General features: G+C 35.9%; 2 protein-coding genes across 2 annotated transcripts; both read left to right on the top strand.

Annotated features, from left to right (window-relative positions):
• The first annotated feature begins 14,237 nt into the window (after positions 1-14,237).
• Positions 14,238-16,072, top strand: LOC130733576 (transcription factor bHLH51-like). The gene is made up of 2 exons (XM_057585798.1): positions 14,238-14,661; positions 15,416-16,072. Exons 1-2 carry the CDS (start codon positions 14,356-14,358, stop codon positions 15,875-15,877), a joined length of 768 nt encoding a protein of 255 aa, XP_057441781.1. The 5' UTR covers positions 14,238-14,355; the 3' UTR covers positions 15,878-16,072.
• Positions 16,073-20,837: 4,765 nt separating this feature from the next.
• Positions 20,838-22,356, top strand: LOC130733575 (transcription factor MYB73-like). Its single transcript, XM_057585797.1, has 2 exons — positions 20,838-20,975; positions 21,148-22,356. Exon 2 carries the CDS (start codon positions 21,167-21,169, stop codon positions 21,947-21,949), a length of 783 nt encoding a protein of 260 aa, XP_057441780.1. The 5' UTR covers positions 20,838-20,975; positions 21,148-21,166; the 3' UTR covers positions 21,950-22,356.
• Positions 22,357-23,524: the final 1,168 nt, after the last annotated feature.

Genomic DNA, 23,524 nt, shown 5'->3' with positions numbered 1-23,524 from the left:
ATAAAATCCTATATTCTACAGTTTGCTCTATATCATGATTGGTGGTTGAAGGTCGCAATTTAACAGAGTTGTACTAAATCGAAGATTACAATTCTCTCTTTTGGTCTTAATGTTCAACTACTGTGTTGTTTCTCTCTTTAATCTCTAGTATTGTTGCTTGCTTTTTGACACCTATCTTGGTATTTTGTAGTTTAAAAAATTGGAAGTTTTATCATCCACTAAAATTATTCATGATAGCTTGAAATAACCAATTAAATTTGTTGTAGATATGATACTTGTGATGGATTGTCTTTAATCGTTGGAAATGAGTTTCACTGGTGACTTACCGTGGACACTCGAGTCAATTAGCTGACGTACATTTTAAACATGTTTATCAGCATATTAAAGTTATCATCCTTGATTGAAAATCTCATAAGTGTCCCAGATCTTAGGCTTAATTGCACTATTGGTCCCCCACGAATGCCATATGTGTCATCGGAGTCCCTAAACTTCAAAAATCTCATTTTACATCCCCGACGTTAATCTCCGTTAACAACTTTGGTCCCTTCTTTCTTTTCCATCAAAAAACTAACGTTTTTAGCTGACGTGGCTTTTAAATAATATTTTAATTGATATAAAAATTAATTGAAAAAAAAAAAAACCATAAGTCTTCATGAGCTCTTCATCTTCTTCAACATACAAACCCAAGAAACCATGAGAAGAAAATAGAAATCCAAAAAAAATCATCCAAGAATCTTAAACCAATTGAACCCAAATCCAAAATTCTTTCAGTAATCTATCTATAACTTTATTAAAGCAGTAAGGGTTATGAGAACCAATTGCATATGTGTCAGTTCCACAAAAATCCTCTTTTTTTATTGGTGCAATTTTATAGTGGAAATCCTAGGTGGCTTCCTGATATTGCTTCCCTCCATTCCTTGGCCACATGTCTTTTCCTCCATTTTTTCAATTTTTTTAATTCAGCATTATTAAATGCTTCTATTTCACATTCAACTTTATATATATATCTCTCTCTCTCTCCCAATTTATTACTCAATTTTCAAATTATGAACAATCTTCATTATAATCTTGGTTTTACCACTCTCTCTCTCTCTCTCCCATTTAAATCTATTTCCAATACTTCTTATTAATCCCCTTTCATTCTTTTCCTTAATTTCGGTCCTTTACAAAAAAATTTAATCTCCCCCCCTAAATTGCTCTAACTATCCGGTGATCAATACATTCAGAAGCATTTAGAAAGAAAAAAAAAAAAAACTAATTTCCTTCACTAAATTATTAAAAGCTCTTAAAATATCTGATTGTATTTCAATTAAAATTAAAATGAAAAAGATATTTCCCCACTAATTTCATTCATTTACTCCCTCCCTCATCCTAAGTTGTTTTTCCCCCATAACAAAAGAACAGTCTAGATTGTATTCCAAATCTGTTCTGAATCTCTTAATATTCCCCCATATTTAAAATGACTGTCATTATCTGGACTCATGTTTAGATTTTCAAACTCTTCACCGATTCCAACCCTTTTTTCTTCCCAATTTCTAGATACACTCTCAATCAATTAATTCAATTATGGTTTTCCAGACTCTCTCTCTCACGCTTACAATTTCATTTGCTTTGTTCCAAGAACAAGCAATTAAATTTTTCCATTGGATATGCAGTCTATCTCTCCCTATTTAAGCCCATCAAATGGTAAACTTTTCTCATTCATCTGCTACAAAACGTAGTTCTCCCTCAGATTCTGAAGCCCTTGGATCATCTAATGCTGGAAAAAAGCTTCTTAAAGCTGTGAAGAAGGAGAAGATCTGAAGACATCAGTTTTAGTTTCTTTTCATGTTTTCCTATTGTCCTTTTGATTTAAGCTTTTATCGTTCAGACTGGAATACCCCCCATAATTTTGATGGCGTTTTAAATATGGGGGCCATGTTTTGTTTTGTTATTAACTTAAAATGCTCATCGAGCTGTTGCACTATGTTGATCTATTTCAATTTTGTTATGATAATTTTGTTTTGATTGTTTTTTGAACTGTTTTAGCCCTTTGATCCTACCTTTTCTATTCATGATATCAAAGAAATTTGAATTTGAATCCTGTGTATAAAAGATTGTATACTTCCATAAATACCCGATTATTATAAGAATGAAACACAAAAACCAAAATTAAAAAGTTTTTTAACTATTTTAAATTCCATTTCACCGTATATCCTTTCAGAAAAATAAGGTCTATAAATTATAATAGAATTTTTTTGTTATAATCAATTTTAAATCTTTGAAAATTTCCATGTTCAATTCCATCTAGGAAATCAAGAATTTAAGTCTTAACAAACAATCTATTTAATAATATTAAATTCCTTATTTCAACACCCCAAATTCGTTCACTTACTCTTTCTCTCAACAATTTTGTTTTTTTCCAATCAAGAATTCAAGTCTTAACAAACAACCTATCTAAGTGATGTTACTAGATCTAAGTGATGTTGGTTATCAAATTTTGTGATTGTACTTCTCTGAATGATTTTGGATCAATAAGCCAACTTTATAAACATTCTAGCTATGTTTTTAATTTATGTTATGTTAATTTTTTGTCATTGTCGTTTTAGTTGATTTCGTCCCTATATAACTGAAGTGTTAAATTTAGTTTCTTATATCTAGAATATATGATCCGTATAAATATATTGATTTCATGTTGAATTATTTGAGCCGTTTATATCAAATCTTAATTTTTTTTTGTTGTTAAAATCTGGTTTCAAGTATAACTCATAAAATCCCGTTTAAAAATAGACCAATCTTCCTCACTCTATATTGTGTAAATCTTAAACCCCAGAAAATATTTGTATCTATTGATTCCCTCCATTAATTTCATTACCTTTTCCAAGTTTAATTTGTCCATAATATAAAAATTATAAATGTCTTCGTGATATATATCAAATTTTGAAAAAGTTATTATATCCTCTAAATCATTATCAAATTACCTAGATATGATAATTTTTTTTATCTTGGACGAGGAAAGGAATCAGGTGAATTCCAAAAAAAAAAAAAAGATAAAAGTAACTCTATGATTAAATATGTGGAAATATGATTTAAATTTAAATTTTTTTATTCTATATCTATCTATCTATCTATCTATCTATCTTTCTATAATATATATAAAAGCAAAGTTTTGCAGCCTTGGGGGCAAAAAAGTCCTTCAGCAATTTATTCCAATATTTATGAGAGCTGGGTATGGATATTTTTGTAAAAAAATCATTTTATTTCACTCAGGTTTGATCTCAGCCGTTCATTCATATCAGTTTCACTCCTTCTTCCATTCAATGTAAAACGCTTTTCAGTTTCAACCAAATACAAACCCTTCCCCTTTCACCTTACCTTCATTCTTTTTCTCCTTCTCTCAGCCGTTTCTCTAGGTTTCAAATCCTTTAAAAACCTTCTACAGAGAAGCCGTGTTTACTGCTTTTCCGTGTCTGCCTCAGATTTCCAGCACCTCCTCGACACCCTCCCTCGCCCTTCCACCGCCGTCTGGAGCACCGTCATCATCGGCTTCATCTGCAACCAGATGCCCCTCGACCCTCCGAATGATCTTCCTCTCCCGCGGCCAAACTGTTTACAGCAGTTCTCCGACGCAATTGCCGTCGTTCTTCGCCGAATTCACTGGCGGAACAAAAAGCTTGGTTGAGTTCAACAAATCATGGCAGAGCATGACCAAGGTTCACTCTCACATTTGATTTGCATTATGAAATGTTTAGTGTTCATGTCTGCTCAATCCCCTGAATGTGTGATTGGTATTATCTCCTCAATTCCCTTTTTTCACTGTGGCCATTTCAGCAGAGACAGACAGAAAGAGGAAAAATAGAGATCTTTTGTGGTCGATGGGTTTCTTTGGAGCTCCTTCAAGCCATGTTTGCTGCGTATCAGGCACATGATCATGCGTCGTTTAGGTACGTATTTGATCTCTGGTGGTGTTGTGCTATTAATTTAGAAAGAAATTATCTGATTTTCGTTTCTGATATGCTAGGATTCCCTTTTTTTTTCTGATCTGATATTGTTCCCTTCTTTTTTTTCCCTAATCGTGATGGAGAAGTTGGCTGAGGTTTGGCACCAGAAATAGTTCCTTCAATGGTGGCTGCTGGCTGGGTATTGAATTTTCTTTCCTTCACCCTCTCTGTTGTTCATTAGGTAGCTTAATTGTAGAACGATTGTCTGCTACTGTTATCTGGCTGATAGTAGAAATAGGATTATCTAGGTTCAACATTACATTCAAACAGTGACAACTACAATCACATTGACACCAAATACCTACTTTCAGTTTCCTCAACTACTGTAGTAAATGTGTTAAGAAAAAACTACTATAGTAAATACTAAATATGAATTCAGAATGTTACTTTCTTCCATGAACGACTCGGATCTTAGACATTCAATACCGCTTAAAGAAGGCTGAAGCACAAGAATACCATCAGTGTTGTTATTTGTTCATTCACACAGCATTTGAATTTAAGGATAAGTACAATTTGATCGGCAGAACCAAACACACTCTACCATGATTGCATTTTTTTTAGAGGACCGTGATGATTCATGTACTACCACATTTTTTTAACTCTTCTTTATTGAGATCTGAGGTAAAATCAAATTTTACTAACTATGGAGAACTGACTGAATTCTGAACAATACAATTGCAGAAATTTAATGCCATAATTCAAATCCATTGGACACTATGAACACAAGCACAAATAGGTTTCTTGCTATTCGATGAGTACAGTACAGACACTCCCTTGAGTATTCTAGGTTTTTCACTTTTCTGTTCTTACACTATGCTTTGTTTTAGGGCTGAGAGAAACTTAATCTTGAATATTTTTCTACTTTGCTAATAGATTTGTGCATGCCAAGGAAGCATACATTTCACTGAAGATTACAATTTTTGGTCTTGGACTTCAAATTTAGGTGAGCTTTTTACATTGCTCTGTTCACTCATGTTGTTTGCTCACCTTCAATTTTAAAATTTTGATGGACCTCTGATTTCTATCTTCCTTCAATTTGAAAGTGCCGGCGAATTTCGATTCATGGTTTTGGCCGCAAGATGTTGTCCTTCATTGAACAGATCATGATTATTTTTCAATTGTTTTCCTACAGAAACGTTTGTAAATTGTAATTTCTTTGCCGTCTATGAATTTTGTGATGTTTAATGTTAGTTTTGTGTTCCCCTTCAAATTTAATGTTTCCCACTTTTCTCCTTTTCATTTCCGTTAACCAAACATGTTCCTCATCGTCCTCTTCCACTCCAGTAAGAGACCTCATTTGTTTGCCTTCTTTGTGCTTTTTGATCAGTTCCACCTACTGATTAGTTGAACGTTTGATAATAGTAGTTTTGCTGGTGATTTTTTATTTTTTTATTAATTAGGCGTTGATGTCTCTTGAATATAGGCCTTTCAAGTGGAGAGGTTAATTTTCTTTGAACAGAAAAAGATGCCAGCGTAAACATCTTTGTTTGTCTCTTACAAAGTGGTGAGTTCAATGCATATTTAGACATTTTTAATTTGCAATTTGCACCATAATGTGGCTACGTATTTATCTATCATTATTTTCCTATTGTAGGTTTCACTCCAAAGTCCTAATCCATATGGTAAATCTTCATTTATTTGTATTGTTCTATGTTTTCTTTTATTAGAGGAATGAAAACAATTGTCTATAGCTATGACTTGGATGGTTATTTAGATAATCACATTTGCTTTTGTAGTCATATGATGGCATGACATTATTAAGCAAATTAGCAAGAAACTAATAAAGCTTTGCTTCAGTTTATAATCTCTCTTAGTTGTTGAGAAGACCCTTTGCATTTGTCATGCTCAATAGCATAGGGATATAGATTTGTTCTTAAATAGAGATGATTTTGCATTTCAAAGATCATGGAACTTTGGAATCTTACGATTGCTGAACTTCTATGTGCGTAAAAGAACGTCTATGTACATCTCTATAATTTTATATATATTGATTTAAGGATGGAATGACCAAGACCATTGTCTACCAATTTCAGTGTGTGATGTGGGAATTGGAAAACTGTTAAGCAGTTTACCATATGATGATTTAGACAAACTAGAGGAAGTCAAAGAACAGTTAGGACTCTGATAACTGTGGTTTTTTCATTCATTACCTGCAAGTTCATTTAGTCATATTTGCTACTTTTCTAGATGGATTTGGTGAGAGTGAAATTAAGACGGGCCACCGAGAAATATGGGTGCATGATTTCAAACATGACATCTTATGAAGTATCCCGCCCCCTTAGCTCAAGAAGTTCCCCAATACTATAATTCATTTTACTCTCTCCTCATTTTCTACTGTTTTCTCAATTGATTCTCTCCTAATTATTTACAAAACCTCTCTTCTACTTTCTATTAGAAATATATTCTTATCAATTTTTCAGTGAGGAGGCCAAGATTTCCATTCATACATTTACAACTTTCAATACAGAGCTCTCTTATAAGGTCAAAGGTGACATTATCTTTTTAATTTACATGTGCTTATTGTGTTTATTGGATAATTTAGTTGTTACATATTAGTGATTAATATCAGTTAGGGAATTCCAGAGGGCATAATTAATTAGCTAGGATTTATACAGTACATAACTCCTAAAAATTAAAAGTTGTGAGTGTAAACATTAAATTTGATATCAATGCCAATAAACATTTTGTGCTAACTTTCGACTAACTCTTTTTCTTCTCTTTGGGGCCATTCAATACAAACGCTGATTTTTTGTTGAATGTATATAATGACAGGAGCGGGTAAGGGAAAGGGAAAGGCTTAAGCAAGGCGGTACAACTCCTATTGAAGAGGATGAAGAGCGGGGAAAAGAAGGAAGAGGAAGAAGAAAAGGAAGATTCTGAGAGGTAGGACAACAATAGTGTTGTAATTTTTTTTTTGATAGACAATTGTGTCGTAAATGACTTTTCTTTGTTTCTTCAACTATCTTGATATGTTTCCAAGTGTTGTTTGATATACTTAATTTAAGGGTATGTTATGAACATCATGTTAGTGCATAAGAAAGTTTGAGCTTTCTTAGTTTGCTTAGCCACCATTGCAATGTATGCCCTTATATTCGATATTAATTGGGTTATTCATGGTGAATTGACAAAGATACAACTTTATCATTTAAGAGGTGTTTTTTTTATAAGTTGAAAGGGAGATTTTATCATACCTTGAGAGATCAACTGTAAATTACTATATAATAGTATCATTTTTTGTAAGTGGTTAATTAGTTGGTTAGATGGTAATTTAGTTTGTGGTTAATTATAAGAATAGAGTGGTTAAATTAATTTTATGTTTGAAGAAGAAATATACTTTTTTTTCTTCATGGAAAACATAGAAAAATATACCCTAATACAATTTTTGTATTTTTTTAGTGGAACAATACAAAGTTTCTTATTCTTAGTTTTTTTCCAAATAATTTCAAAATGATTATTTTTGTAACAATACAAATAATCTTCCAGGATTCTTTATCTTTTTACTCTTATTTGTAGTTAATGATTAATATATGTGAATGTCAACCAGTCGATCCTTCAACATAAGGAGATCAAGATCTAGGGAGGGGTTCCCCACTTCACGAAATCTTAGCTCCAAGGAAGAGATTCCTTGCCTCGCTAGGTAGTTTGTTAGAAAATTAGCTTCTCGATGAATCCAAGCTAGCCTGATTGTCCACTCCCTTGCCAAAAGACTTTTAATTTCAAGCAAAAGAGTAACATGAGAATGAAGCATCACCCTCTCCTTATCCCCAAGCAGTTTTGTCAACATCCGGCAATCAACCTCACATAAGACCTTCCTGAGCCCACGATTCCAGGTGTAAACTAACACGTCTCTCAACACTAGGGCTTCCGCGAGCCAAGGGCTACCCATCCTCTCCTTCAACATGCGATGCACGGGGGATATGATCAGGAAGTAGGGTTTCCGGCGGAGAATTGAGAAAATGAGAAGTTTGTGTTACAGATCTGTTGAAACTACTTTGTCACATGTAGAAAAGACATTTTTATTTCCAAAGAAGTCATTTAGACAAGTAAGCTAGGTCAATAGGACCATTAAAGACCTATAACATGAACTGTCTATGTAATTATTCTTGGGTGCAAATTTAAGAGACAAACATTCTTAAGTACAAGGCTACCTCAAAATTCATATGCTTCCTTATCTTAGACCAGATTTCATTATTATGCTAACAAAAGTCATTTCTTTTTGCAATTGTGTTCCTCTACCATATGCCATAGTTTTTTTTTTTGATATTAATATGCCATAGTTTTGTGAATATGCCCAATATTGCACCAAATTTTATAAAAGTAAGTTCCATATGCGCGTTAAGATTGTACGGTACAATCTTTACCCAATGATATTGTTCGTCACTACAAAAGTGAAAGAGAAGAATAGTAAATCAATATTTCTTTTACCAAATTGAATAAAGGGACATAAGTTACAAAATAAAGTGGCTTCGATAAAATATAGAATGTGAAACCTTCAATTCAATTTATGATTAATAATTGTAATAAGTTATGAGTAATTAATTTTGTTTTGCTTGACGGGTTTTTAACCTATTCAGGATACATTGGTGGTCCGGTTAAGGATAAAAATGAATAAGTTTACACTAAAAACAAAAATGAATATCCCCGTGCATCGCACGGGTAAAAAATACTAGTATATAAATAAAGAGATAACACACCAACGGTGCTTCAGCATGTTCAGATGAAAGGAATCAGATGAGTTAAAAAAAAAGATAAAAAAAACACTAGGAGTAAATATGATTTAAATTTAAAATTTTCGAAATATGAGTTAATCTGCATTAATATGTGGGAAATTGATTGATTAGGTTTATTTTGAAACTTATCTTCTATACAATTATAATCGTCAGGGGCATTCATAAATTATCCTTATGAGTTTTTGGTGAATTAGCAGAAATATATAGATGCAAATAATGTAGGGATGTCTCAAGCAATTGTCCCTCAGGGGAATAAGAACAATCTTAAACCATGAAAAAACTGATGTACTAAATCCCATATCCATTCATTAGCCATCTTGATTCTAATTGCATTTCAAATCATCAATCCAAAGTTTATATGACATTAGTATATATTGATGTGTTTATTACAACAGTAAACCTCGCCGTGCAGCGCACGGGTGAAAGGTACTAGTTCTTCCCTCAGATCCCTAATCTCCTCTCTCTCCCTCTAATTCCAAAATCTCTCATCTGAAATCCCTACCGAAAATCCCAAAACAAACAGTAATAATGGAAAAAAGAAACCAAAAAACCCCAGATCTCACAACCAAGAAAAAGCCAAAGGGGAGAAGGAAGAATATGAAGAAATCAATCATATAATCAAAGAGGTTTTACAAAAAATTTCAAGGGCTGCGTCTTTTAAATCAAAGTTGAATTTGTCAATCAACACCACCATACCCACTAGAATTTCCTTCAAAAATTTAAACCTCTGCAGATATGAAACCCCAAAACCCACACACGTTATGGGAATTATTGGAGATAATGTTGGGGTTTTGCAAATTGTTGATTTGATAATGCTTGTTGGAACCTGGTAATGGAAATATGATTCACATTCTCTTTTTGGGGGCAATTCTTTACTATTGTTTTTTTCTTCCCATTACTATTCATGACCTGGGTAAAATTTCTGGGGGTTCTGGTGAAGAAAAGATGAATATGGTGAAGAAGATGGTTGCAGAGGAGGATGAATTAATTAAAAAATTATTTTTTAAATTAAATTATTATTAAAAAATCCACGTCAACAAAAAGCGTTAGTTTTTGGATGGAAAAGTAAGAAGGGACCAAAATTGTTAACGGAGAATAACGTCGGGGATGCAAAATGCGATTTTTGAAGTTTAGGGACTCCGATGGCACATATGACATTCGTGGGGGACCAAAAGTGTGATTAAGCCCAGATCTTATTCTTTCAAGGCTTAATTGCAACTTTGGTCCCTGACGTTTACCAATTCCACAATTTTAGTCTCCCACCTAATTTAATTACACGGATGGTCCCTGACTTTGCGGCCCGTCTGCAATGTTGGTCCTGTCGTTTATTTGTTAACGGAGGAGGCTTACGTGAATGTCCAATTAGAGAGAGAAAGAAGGTCTGAAGAGAGAGGGAAGCACGTGAGTTGCACGTGAGACATGCAACGGTCATCTTCTACCCTCTTCCTCCTTAAAAAACAGAGCACCGTGAGGAAGATGTTTTGAAGCTTGAGATTTAGCGAAAAGGGAAGAGATAAAGAACGAACGAGTCCCTAGAGGCGAGGAAGAAGGTTGAATCAGTTGCTGATCTCTTTCTCTCTCCAATTCAACTTCCACATCAGCTAAGTGATCATCCACGTAAACCTCCTCCATTAACAAACAAATGGTAGGACCAACGTTGCAGACTGCCAGCAAAGTCAGGGACCATCTGTGTAATTAAATTAGGTGGGGGACTAAAATCGTGGAATTGGTAAACGTCAAGGACCAAAGTTGCAATTAAGCCTTCTTTCAAATCTCATATCTTCCACGAAGTTATGCTTAGTATATTTAGGCTTAATACATCAGAAGGCCCCTGTAATTGTAAAGGGAATCAAATCCAGGGCCTAGAAAATTTTTGCATCAAATTGGGTCCCTAGAATTTTTTTTTAATTCAATTAAGGCCAAAGTGTGTCTGATGCTGAAGTGGCTTCAATTTTAACCTACTCAGCAATTCCACGTGGCATTTTGATTTTTTTTAAATTGAAAAATTCTAATACTTAATTTTTTTAATTCCAAGTCATAAATTAAAAACAAAGACTTAATAAAATCTTAATGCAAAACCTAAACTAATCACTAATAATCCCTAATTTAATCTAAAAACCTAATTAACCTATTCAGCCCCAAATTGAGTCCTAAATCTGAATATTAGAAAGAACACAACGATAGTGAAGGAGAGAAGCGAAGGTGGATGATGGTGGATGATGGTGTTTTAGGGATTTCAAGCAAGGTGGCCTTGGTGAAGAAGAGGAGGGGCGATGGAGAGGTTTTGACTGTGGGAGGTGATGGAGGAGAAGGTGTGGTGGGGGGATTTAGGGGTTTTGACCAGGAAGCCATGGTGAAGAAGAAGAGGCGGCGACGGCGGCGGAGGGGAAGTTATGGAGGAGAGGGTATGGGTGGTGGCCGCCGGTGGGGAATGAAGAAGGAGAAGAAGCTAGAGAAAGAAAGAAAGAAAAAGAGAGAGATGGGGGTGATGAATCTGAGTGTTTTCTGCCCTTGTTCTTGCACACACTGTTGTTGCTCCTTATTCTTCCCCATTTTCAAAGAATCTGGTCTCAAATCATCATCACAAGGTTGGAACTCGCCGGAGAAGACGACAATGGCAGCGCCGGCGGTGGCTCGTGAGTGGATTGGTAACCAGGATAGGTTGTGTGTCATGTGGTGCTGGGGGTGGGGATGGGGTTTCGGTTGCAGGTGGAGTTGGGGGTTGGGTGGAGTTTTGGTTTGGCCGTTTGGGGGTGGGGGTTGGAGGTTGAGGTTGAGGTTGAGGTTTGGGAATGGTGTTGGAGGTGGATGTTGAGGTTGCAGGTGGGGTGGATGTTGCTGGGTTTAGAAGATGAAGGTGTTGGGTGTTGAAGATGAGAAGGATGAAGATGATGGTGTTGAAGATTAGATTTTTAAATTAGGTTTATTAGATTATTAGGTTGTTTAGTTTAGGAATATTAGATTAGATTTTTATTAAGTTTTTAAATTTTTTTTCTGATTATTTTGTTGACTTGGAATTAAAAATTATTATTTTAATATTTTTTAATTAAAAAAAAGTTATAAAAGCCAGATGTCACTAATGACTAGGACAAAATTGAGATTTGGCCTTAATTGAATTAAAAAAAAATTCTTAGGGATCCAATTTGATGCGAAAATTTTACAGACCCTGAAACTGATTCCCTTTACAATTTCAGGGGCCTTCTGATGTATTAAGCCGTATATTTAAGACGTTTTCCCCACAAATCCTCTGAAAATGACGTAGACTCGTTGTTGTGTTAAGTCATCAAGTTTGTACTTTTGCTTCAATCGTCCTTCTTTATACAAGAACTTCAATTCTAGTTTGCGTCAAAATTGATACTTAAAATGCATGGCTACCCTGTGTGGAATTGGAAAACTAAATGAACAAGGACAACAGTTGAATGTACTATGTCTCTGTCTACCCACATTAACATCTTCATTTTTATCGCTACTAATCACTTTCCTTGGAAGCATTTATTATGAACCCCACTATTGCATCTTATCTTACTGTTTCAGCACTCTCTGATTAAAGGAACAAGGAGGAGCACATAGGCTGGCAATCTTAATAATCTTTTCTGTCTATAACGTTCATTCTTATCATTCTATTGCACAAATTAAGGTTTGAATTATTGTGACACCTTCACTTGCCGATAATGTGTAGATAAACATTGCAGATACGTTTTGAGATTACTGGACCCAAAAGCCTGAAATTTCGATTAGATAAAATAAAATGAAGTGACAAGGAGAAACAAAAACTGAAACAGTGAAAGAGATGGAAGGAAAAAATACGGAATGATGAGAAACCACACAATTTGCAAGACAGATATATATATAATAGAGTGTCACTCTTTAAGGTGCTTTATTATGAGTTACAATTGTAAGTGAGAATGGGACCCTCTAGTGAATTGTAATTGAAGCTTCCTTTGTTTGCTAGCTTTTTCAATCAAAGTGCCATTAAAGTGTCCAAAATAAGCCGCTTTTACTGAGTGGCTAATTGCTTTGAACTACCACCCTTCAATCAAGATACATGAGAGGAAAAAAATCAACCTTTCTTTTGGATGTATGCACAATTGAACAATCACAATCCACTTGTTTGTCTTAAACTTGAAGGACAATCCGTTTTACCAATGTGCTTACATCATGCGTTTGTATAATTGTAAAAGCAAATCTTGGGGCTTTTATTTTTGGTGATTTTGTGTGCCAGCCAGTAAGTAGTGTTTTCTTCCTATCACCATTATTTTCGTCTTTAGGGCAAAGACAAAATCAATATGTGATAGTCCAACAACATATCTGATGAAGTAGTTGAGAATTTAAGTGTGAATTGAGTCTCACATTGGTTAAGAATGTGTGAGATGAAGATAATATAAGAGATATGACTTATCAGCTCAATGTTTTAAGATTTTGAGTAAAGATGTAGTATCTGATTCCCTTAATATCTTTCGGTCTTAACACATTCCCTAAATTCGCAACATATTCTATCCAAATCAAACTTAAAGTGGAAGAAGATGTTATTCAAGTATATCTTAAATGAACATTTGGTATCCACTAGGCATGCAACACATTTGATTGATTACTTGTCTTTAAGAGAGTCAATTTTGTTTGAGTGACTGTTGAAAATATTTACATTATGACGGAAGTTCTTTCTATACACAAATTTCGAACACGAGATATTGCTGAAATGAAGTCAAGCATGTACACCTTAAAAAACACAGATTGAAACCATTTATTTGTAAGCCACGTTAAAATAGGAGGCTTGTTACAATTAACATGCAGTTTCATGCAAGGATACTCAATTAAGATAAGCTTGAAAGATGAATAAAGCATAGATTCAGCCTTCAATTTTATGAAGTTAAATTTTAAAGATAAGTACTAATAGGATCTAGACCATGATCCACAAAAGAGAATCACAACTGATTATAATTACAAATCGGAACAGACAAAACACTTTGTAATTATTACATACACAAGAATAAGATACTAATCATTCATCCACTTAATCTATTACTGTTATCAGGTCAAGGGATTCCAAACAGTGACTCCCAAAGTCTACTTGCAATGTACCACATTTCATTTCTGGTTCAAATTCCTGGTCGGCACGAATACTCATTTAAGATAAGCTTGTTGGGCCATGCCAGTATGCCACCCTCATGCTTTTTTTTCCTTTTGCTCTTCATTTCTCCACTTCTAAGGGTGTGTTCGTTTTGAAATTTGTTGAAACGTAAACGTGATTTTACACATCTCAAAACATTAATAGAAAAGTTATAATTAATCACATTAAATATAACACAGATAAAAAAAAGTGAGATTTTAACACGTTAAGTACAACTTGAATTCACGTTAAATTTTATGGAAACTCAAACTCACTCTTAAAAATTCTTTGAAAAAGTCTGGTAAAGATTTATTAGGGAGGGGCGTTTTTTCTTGCTGATGAAGTGACAGGCAGAAGCAGCCAAAAACGATTTTCATCTGGCCCATTAAAGGCTATATTGCATCATATCACACCAATCACATACAAGATAAGAAGAAGACACCACTCATTAATTAAACAGTAGGAGTGAATGGGAGATAAAAAGCTCACAAAGCTTCTACTTTAGAATGGTTGCTAGTACTTACAGTTGTGTGTGCATATGGAAAATTACTACTATTCTGGGTGGCCTTTGTGTACAAACTGGGCTCAATGTGATTCTGCACCAAACACTGATCAATCTCCTTCTTCATCAGTCCCCACACAAACACTGCCTTTAGCCTCTGACACTGCTTCTCTTCAATTTGGCAAGTTCCCCATTTGGCCCGAAACCATTGAAGGGGTTGCAGAACATGAACATGGAGCTGCAAGTGCTTCCAAGAGCCACAGCCAAGCAGAGAAAAGGCGCAGGGACAGGATTAATGCACAGCTTGCAACTCTCAGAAAACTCATTCCCAAGTCTGATAAGGTAAAGAAAAAAACTTCACCATATGTTTCTTTTAATAATTTGGCATGGTTGGTTACTCCTATCAAGTGTACTAATAGAATATCTGTAAATTCTTATACAATTGATTCTAAAGTCAGAATCAATTATTTGTGAGCAGCTTCTATGAAACAAAATTAATTATGAGGAAAAATAAGCTGAACCAACCGCCATATAGCTTTTAATAATTGGCATTGTTGGCTCTTCCAATCAAGTATACTAATTAAACCTTGGATACTAAACTAGGACACCAAGCAAGAAAATGGAATTTACCTGCTCAAAGCATATGGTTGGACTTGGACCAACTTCTCTTTTCTTATAATCAATTCTGAAAATTAGAAACTACTTATAGAAAGCTTCTCCCCGTAATTGGTTTTGGCTTTATAATCAATTTTAGAAACATTTCCTAGCTTGCACTGAGAGTGATATGATATATTGGACATCATTAAGATATAAGTTTCAGATTCTATCCATTGTAAGTTATGGCATTTCACTGTTACTTCCTTCATGGATAGCATGGTCACTTTCAATTATATACTATGAATATGTCATATAGTTTTCAGTTCCACTTCCTCAACATGAATAGTGAGAGAAACTATTAACATGTTTGGATCAGTTTCTCTTTTCTCATATCAATTGTGAAATGTAGAAGCTACTCACAAAAGCTTTTCTCATAATTGATTATGACTTTAAGATCAATTATAGATCCACTATAAATAGTAAATTAATGTGGTTGCAGATGGACAAGGCAGCTTTACTAGGGAGTGTTGTAGACCATGTCAAAGATCTGAAGAGAAAAGCCATAGATGTCAGCAAAGCCAGTAGTACTATTCCAACTGAAATTGATGAAGTAACAATTGACTATCACGAAGCTCAAGATCATGAAAGCTACATTAAAAACACGTTCAGAGCTTCTGTTTGCTGTGATGATAGACCAGAGCTGTTCCCTGAGCTCATACAAGTGTTCAAAGGTTTGAGACTTAAAGCAGTTAAAGCTGACATGGTCAGTGTGGGTGGAAGAATCAAAAGCATATTGGTGCTTTGCTCAAAGGAGAGCGAAGAAGGCAGTGTTTGCCTTAGCACTCTCAAACAATCGCTTAAATCAGCTGTGAACAAAATTTCTTCTTTGTCTGTGGCATCAAACTGTCCCCCTAGAAGTAAGAGGCAGAGGTTCTTCTTGCCTTCTCCTTGCATACAATAATTTATTGCAAAATCTCTTATTACGATTATTGTTATCATTATTTTTATTCTTTAGGAGGATAATTTCAGTAGGTGGAATTATTTGTTTTCATTTTACAATGTTCATTGGCCTATAATTTATAGTGTCTCTTTGGATATCAGCTAATTGTAATGTGAACAGACTTTTTGTCCCTATATAAAAGAAGAGTTTTGTTCATTTTTTAATTCGAAGTGAGTGTTAACGTTTGTTAACACGAAAATGGACTGTGCAGACAATTCTTAGTGTAGTAGTTGAGCGATCTCGGTCATTGAATGAAAATCAAACGGCTCAAATTCTAAAAATATGTTTTACATATAATTTATTACACTGAAATCATCAGAAGGGGTACGATCTTCAACAGCCAATTACTGCAATGTAATAGTACATACAGAGATATCTTGTAAGGAGTAACACAAGGACTTCCTAGAACGTTATTTATTCTAGTCTCAAGTTGAAGAAATAATCATATGATCTCATGAGAACAATGATTGGTTTTTGCTATATCGATCTCAAAGGGCCAAAAATACCGAATCAACACTTTGCCATTATACTTTCATTCTTCATGCCATCACTATATTCAACTACCGATAACTACTTCTACCGATCCCACTGAAACGAATACATAACTTTTGCTAATTTGTTGCCATTCTAACCAACTAACTAACTACTATTAGTTGTGGTTAGGTACTACTGCGTTTGTTGCATGCATCGATCTGTTTTAGTCTAACATGTACCAAGTATTCAAAATTTCAAATGGCCAGTTGTTGCCAACAATGGCTTACTTAATTTGGGATACTTAATAACCTACATAACAATTCTACAAGCATATTTTTGTAGATAAAAAGTTAAAGATATTGAAAAATATACAAGGAATAATGAATGAGAAAATGATCATTTTACCCATGGGATTTTCCCTTTGAATCTTGGACTTTCCCCACTTAGGACTTTTGAGTTTTCTTGAAAAATATAGTCTAGTCCTTGTCTTTGAGTGATTTCATGAACTTAATCTTTTTTTTCTCGAAATTAATGAGTTGAAATTCTCCAAGGACAGTGCTCAACATTACCCCGCAACATTAACATTACAACTTGTAATTTTTTTCATTACCCCGTGATGTTTTATGTTTCTATTTTTAGTTCTTAAATCACAAGTTTTTCATCTTTGCAAAATATCTCATTTAAAATATTTTTTATTTTCTTATGAAAAACATGTTTAACAAGTATGTTTTCCTAGCGGAGGTCCTGGCAGTGGTGACAGGTATGAAGCATGATTGAGATTTGGCTTTAACGAGGTGATCTGTGTCATTGCAGGAATGTGGTTGGATTGCTTCAACGGGCGGCTGATATTTAAAATTGTTGGGCATGTGCCACAACAATTCAGTGTGTTCAAGTGATGCCTGGGTTGGAGTTGACTGTTGAGAGGTCCAAGTTGCTTATGTCTCGAGGGAGAAGAACAATGCAAGAGATTTCTTGGCTAGACAAGCTTCTAGAGAAAGTTCTCCTCAGCGTGTTTGGAGGCTATGATGTTATTGCGTCGCTTTGCCTTGACGTTATATACTAGTTTTTACTTCGTTTCAGGGTCTGTTTGGTTTGAGAAAACATTTTCTGTTTTCGTTTTCCATTTTCATTTTCAAATTTAGAAAACATGTATGTTTTGACTTTCTATTTCCATTTTTCATTGTTGATATTACTGTCGACACCACATTTGTAAGATCAAGTTTTGATCTAGTAGTACAACTCTATGTTTTGATGATTACAAGTTAACCTTTTGATATGAACAATTGTGGTACTCTAACGTGTTTTTCTGAGTGTGCTATTTACAGGCTCTGACCTCAACTCAATCTCACACAAATCAGAAGCACTGTGTTAAAGAGCGACCCAAGCAACGCTTTCGCATTCACCATGTTCAGTATGAACAGTGGAAAAGCTTCAGAAGTTCTGAAGTTATACAAACTCTGATGTGGACTCAGTCACTAGAAGTTCTGAAGATCTAGAAAGTCTGATAACAAAGAAACACTGAAGGCTCAGATATTCTGATGGTGTAGAAGACTCTGAAGATCCAGAAGCTGATTAGTGAAGTTCTGATGTCCAGAAGCAAGATACTCTGAAGACCATGTACTTCCCTCTGAGTTCAGAATCAGAAGAAACATTGGTCAGAGGATCTGGGCTTTCCCTCTGACTCTGATCAACCGGCTTCACAAGTTCCAATATGAAGCATTCCCCTGATCAGAAGTCTCCTAGGTTTAAAGGTCAAGTCGCTATCCAAGTACAAAAGCAACTGTACCTTCCTGACGACTTACCTAACAGTCTCAGACATAGCAGAAGCTGGATTTTCCAGAACTGCCCTCCAACGGTAGCATTTTCCATGCAACGCTCAACCCTAATCCTTGGAGTATATAAAGAGGCTGAAGACTGAAAGAAGCGGCTAGAAGCATTCACATACGCGCAAGACATATTCAAATTCTTCTAAGCTTTCTTTCATCTGAAATTCATTGAGTTTACTATTAGCTTTTTAGAAGCAAATCTCTTGTAAACAATTCTTTGATAAACAGTTTGTTTAGTTCCTTTAGGAGATCAAGGTTGATCGGATCCTAGAGAAGACTAAGAGAGTGAATCTTAGTGTGAGCTAAGTCAGTGTAATTGTTAGTCACTTGTAGGTTTCAAGTGCAGTTGTAACTCTTACCTGATTAGTGGATTGCCTTCATTCTAAGAAGGAAGAAATCACCTTAACGGGTGGACTGGAGTAGCTTGAGTGATTCATCAAGTGAACCAGGATAAAATCCTTGTGTGCTTTTCTATCTCTTATCTTTTGCACTTAAGTTCTCGAAAGATTTGTCAAAATCTTTAAGGTGGAAGCTTTATACTGAAAACGTTATTCAAACCCCCCCTTTCTACCGTTTTTCATACCTTCAACATTCACCATCGTCGCCATCGCCACCACCAAAACCACCGTCACATCCTCCCCACCCACCACCTCACCTCCTCTACCGTCGCTGCCACTATCGCTACCACCAGCAACGCTACGACAACCAACCTCCACTATCACCGCTTTTCATCTCACTAATTGGTGGTCATGGTGGTGGTAGAGGCGGTGATGGTGGTGGTTGCAGTGGTGACGACAGTGGCGGTGGTGGCGGTGACAGTTGTGGTGATGGTGATAGCGGCAGTGGTAGTGGTCGCGACAACAATGATGACCGTGGTGGAAGAGGCAACGATGGTGTTGGCAGGGGCGGACCTAGCTATAAGTGAGGGGGTTCATCTGAACCCCTTGAACAAAAAAAAAATTTGCAATTAATTTCCTATATAATTTGTTTTTGAACCCCCTGAAAATTTTAAATTATACTAGATTACCATTCCCTCCGTTCCTATTTAACTGTCCACTTTGAGTGGAGGCACACATATTAAGGGTGTGATTAATTTTGTTGATTTTTAGAAAAAGTGAGGATTATTTTTCTATTTTACCCTTTAAAGTATGTGTTATCTCTCCTCATTTATTGTACTGTCAAGGGCATTTGTTGTAAAAACATCATTTAATGTTGTCTTGAAATGCTAAGTGGACAGTTAAATAGGAACAAAAAAATTTCTTCAAAGTGGACAGTTAAATAGGAACGGAGGGAGTAGTAGACTAATTTTTCACCAAAGATCCACCTATTTGCACAACTATGACTTGTATAATTTTTGATGTATAAACATATTAAAGTTGAATTTAATTATAATTTTACCGATGTGTTAGTATGAAAAATTTGAACCCTGATCCCGGGTCCTGGATCCGCCACTGGGTGTTGGAGGCGTCGATGGCAGTGGTTATGCAGTTTCATTAATATTTTTTATATATATAAAACAGAACAGAAAATTGAGTGTGAGAATTTATTTCTATTTCTCTCTGGCATTTTCACAAACAGGGCGCATGTCGTCCATGGTAACAAGTGGTGACAACAGTGGTGGTGGTGGCCATCGCAACAGTGATGGTGGTGTTGGAGGCGTCGATGGCGTTGGTGGCGGTGATGGTGGTGGTGGTGATGGCGACGACAGTGGTGGTGACAGTGGCGGTGGCGACAACGTGACGATGAAGGTGGTGGTGGTGATGAAGGCAGTGATAACTTGTTTCATTTTAGTGAAAATAAAAATAAAAACATTCTTTTTTTTATCTGTTTTGGTCATATTTTAGAAAATTTTCTAAATATTAACCAAACGTGTTTCCAATTGTATTTTCTATTTTTTTTTAAATAAAGATAAAAAATACACAAATCAAACAGACTCCTAGATTTCCACTTGTAACAAAAAAATAAAAACGGTCTCCTTCATAAACCAATCAACAGTAACTGACACCTAGCACTACTTCATTTTTTCCTCTCTATTTCTATCATATATCACATATTCACATGTTTTCCTATCTCACTAAATTTGTATTTAAATTAGAAGCATAAAAGATATTGAATAATTGAATCTTAAAACCTCTTCAAAATGGAGTCAGTACAACACACAATATACATGTCTAACTGCCATAACAACTTGCAGTTACATAACCCTTCTCTTCGCTCCCTCCCCATTGACTCATGCAGTTGAGTCCCCTCTCTCCCCATCCCCTAACAACACATCACCACACTTAATTAACAACCGATAAATGGCCGTTACACCTTCTTCATTTTCAGTTAGTTAGCCTCCTTTGCTACGTCAACATTATCATAATTAACAAAATACCAATTCATTATAAAATTCAATACTCAAAGAACACTACATTCTAACCGCCACACTCTTTGAAATTATCAATCAAAAACTAAAAAATTTCAAAACATAATATAACAACAACAACATCAATAACTGGTCAAAATTAAAATCAAACCCACCTTCACAGAGTTTATAGGAAAATCAAAAATGCGTTACTCGAATCAGTTAGATAAAAAGGTGTGGAAGTTATAACTTCCTTCATTATTAATCTTTCCATCTTCTCTCTTTCACCCACTCCATTCATCATAAACCCAACCTGTAAACTTCCACCTACCTAAGCCTAAACCGAAAACACCCAACTTCTATTTCGAATATCACAGATTGATTTGATTCATCTACAAACATTGCTTTCAAGGTTCATTCAATTTTCAATCTTAGTTTTTCAACTTTCAATTACAGTTTGTTATTTAATTGTTATGCATTTTCATTTCATTCATTGGTGTTTTGTTTTTTCTTATATATATAAATATAAAATAGAACACCAAAACAGAGTGTGAAAATTTCTATTTCTATTTTCTCTGTGACAGGTTGAGGGTGTCAGTTACCATGATCGGCGGTGGAGATTCCAGCAACGGCGGTGGCGGCGGTGATCGCGATCGTGTGAAGGGCTCATGGAGTCCTCAAGAGGACGAGACGCTGATGAAGCTCGTCGGCCAGCACGGTCCTCGGAACTGGTCCGTCATCAGCGCCGGCATCCCTGGCCGATCCGGCAAGTCCTGCCGTCTCCGGTGGTGCAACCAGCTCAGCCCCGACGTGCAGCACCGCCCGTTTACCCCGACGGAGGACACGATCATCATCCAGGCGCACGCCGTTCACGGCAACAAATGGGCCACCATCTCGCGCCTCCTCCCCGGCCGCACTGACAACGCCATCAAGAACCACTGGAACTCGACGCTCCGCCGGCGACGCGGGGAGTCTTTGCCTCTGCCTCTGGCTTCACCTTCCCCGTCGCCGTCGCCTTCGCCGCCGCTGCCGTTCTCGATGGCGAAGCGTCCGCACGGGTACGAGCTCCTCGACCGTTACGACGGTTTGATGGATCAGGGGTACCCGTTCAAGCGGCACTGCGTAGAGAAAGACGATGAGGAGTCACGTGACGGGGTTGAGGAAGCGGAGACGATGACGGAGGAGGAGGTTTTGGCGAGTTCGGTTCCGACGTCGTTGAGTTTGTTTCCGATGGGGGAGAAGAAGATGGTGGCGGTTGCAGAGAAAGAGGAGAAGAAGATGGACATGCAGGAAGGGTTGATGAGGACGATGATGCAGCGCATGATAGCAGAAGAGGTTAGGGCTTACTTTGACAAGATGAGATTTGATCCAAGACTTCAAAAGTGAGAGAGAATGAATGAATGATGGTTTAGAAATGGAATAAAAAATTTGATGACATTCTTCTTGTGTTGAGTTTCTGATTTCATCATGTGTTATGTGGTTTCAGAGATTCTTCTTCTGGTATTTGACTTTTGATGATGATGATCTAGTTTTTAATAATTGTTTCTGGATTGTAAATGTTGGATTTGTCAATGTTAAATGTAGCTGATGATAGATTAGAGTTAGTGCAGTGGGAAATTTGGAAGTACATGTCTATAAGATAGAAGAAAAGAAAATGGTTCATAGAGCAACAAAGGGATTGACACTCCAAAAGAGAAAGATATAAAGCGAAAAGAGATAGATAATAGACGTGATATATGATGTGATGTGATAAAAAAAATGAGTGATAATAAAGTGTTTGAATGATGTATTAACTATTAGAGGTTCGCCTATCATGCTCTAGAGGAAAATTAGTATAGCTTTTCCTTAGAAAATATATATGATTTAAATGTTATGATCCATTTTGATGTTTTCTATTTGTAATTTATTTTGTTCTCTCTTCTCTTTATTCATGATTTGCTGCAATTTTATTTTTGGGATGGAAGATAAAAAAGAAGGAAACATACTCTTGCTTATGGGGGGAAAATGAAACTTCATTTTTATTCTTGCCCGAATACTATAAACGACCGCGGATTTACACCCATGAGTAGAAATCACACATGACAAATAAGACCAATCACTTAACATATGGATGACAATGATCTCGTACTTAAAGGACTAAATGAATATATTCATATAATCACTTTCGTGGGTTGATGTAGCGGTTTCGTACTCCATCCATAAGCAAGGGGTTGAAGGTTCATTTCCCAAGTGAATAGAAAAACCATTAACTAGTCATCACATCTTAGTGTGTTAACCGTGTACTGAGAGATTAATACCCTAAGGAATGTGCTAGCGCCCTTGATAGGCACTCAAGGACTCGCCAATGCAGCAATGCTCATGAAAACTCAAGTCGGTCGTTCCTCTATTTATCTTACTACATGCGTGGATAATGAGGCCACTTTCAAAACCTTCTCCCTTTTGTCCTTCTGTTGTAGTAAGGTAGGACAGTTTGTTTGAGTTACTCAACTGCCCCTAGGATAGGTACTCATGACGCGTTACAGACCTCCACTGTGTCAGAAGACCAAGCAACATAGGAGCAGACTTGGTGTCAGTTTCGTGCCACACCAGAGTGATCCAATGTGGTTCCACACGACTTTTGCCTTGTAAAGTCACACGATGACCTCATGGGAGTTAATTTCACCCACAAATGATATAATACTATTATCGCATTAGCTTTACTTCGATTGTTAGGATAAAAATTAATCTAAGAGCATTAATTCATTAACTAAGTTCAGGGAAAAAAGTTAAGACGAGAGTTATAATGCAATGCAATATATAAAATATAGAACAACCAAAACTCTCGTTTGTCGCATGCTCAAAGCGGATATGAAACGATTAGCAAGAGATTTAGGGCAAACTTGTATTTATGCCGTGAGAAACTTGGAATTGTCAAATGCATGAATTCTAGAAACAAGCTGCCCATATTTAGCCAACATGAAT

The sequence above is a fragment of the Lotus japonicus genome, chromosome 1 (genome assembly GCF_012489685.1).
Source record: "Lotus japonicus ecotype B-129 chromosome 1, LjGifu_v1.2".
NCBI lineage: Eukaryota > Viridiplantae > Streptophyta > Magnoliopsida > Fabales > Fabaceae > Lotus > Lotus japonicus.
This window is presented reverse-complemented; position numbering and strand designations above follow the sequence as displayed.

Bases quoted from the DNA above. Each gene is read 5' to 3' on its own strand.
- LOC130733575 (XM_057585797.1), top strand. From the start codon at position 21,167: ATGATCGGCGGTGGAGATTCCAGCAACGGCGGTGGCGGCGGTGATCGC.
- LOC130733576 (XM_057585798.1), top strand. From the start codon at position 14,356: ATGGAAAATTACTACTATTCTGGGTGGCCTTTGTGTACAAACTGGGCT. The intron at 14,662-15,415 runs GTAAAGAAAAAA...ATGTGGTTGCAG, and splicing joins TCATTCCCAAGTCTGATAAG to ATGGACAAGGCAGCTTTACT.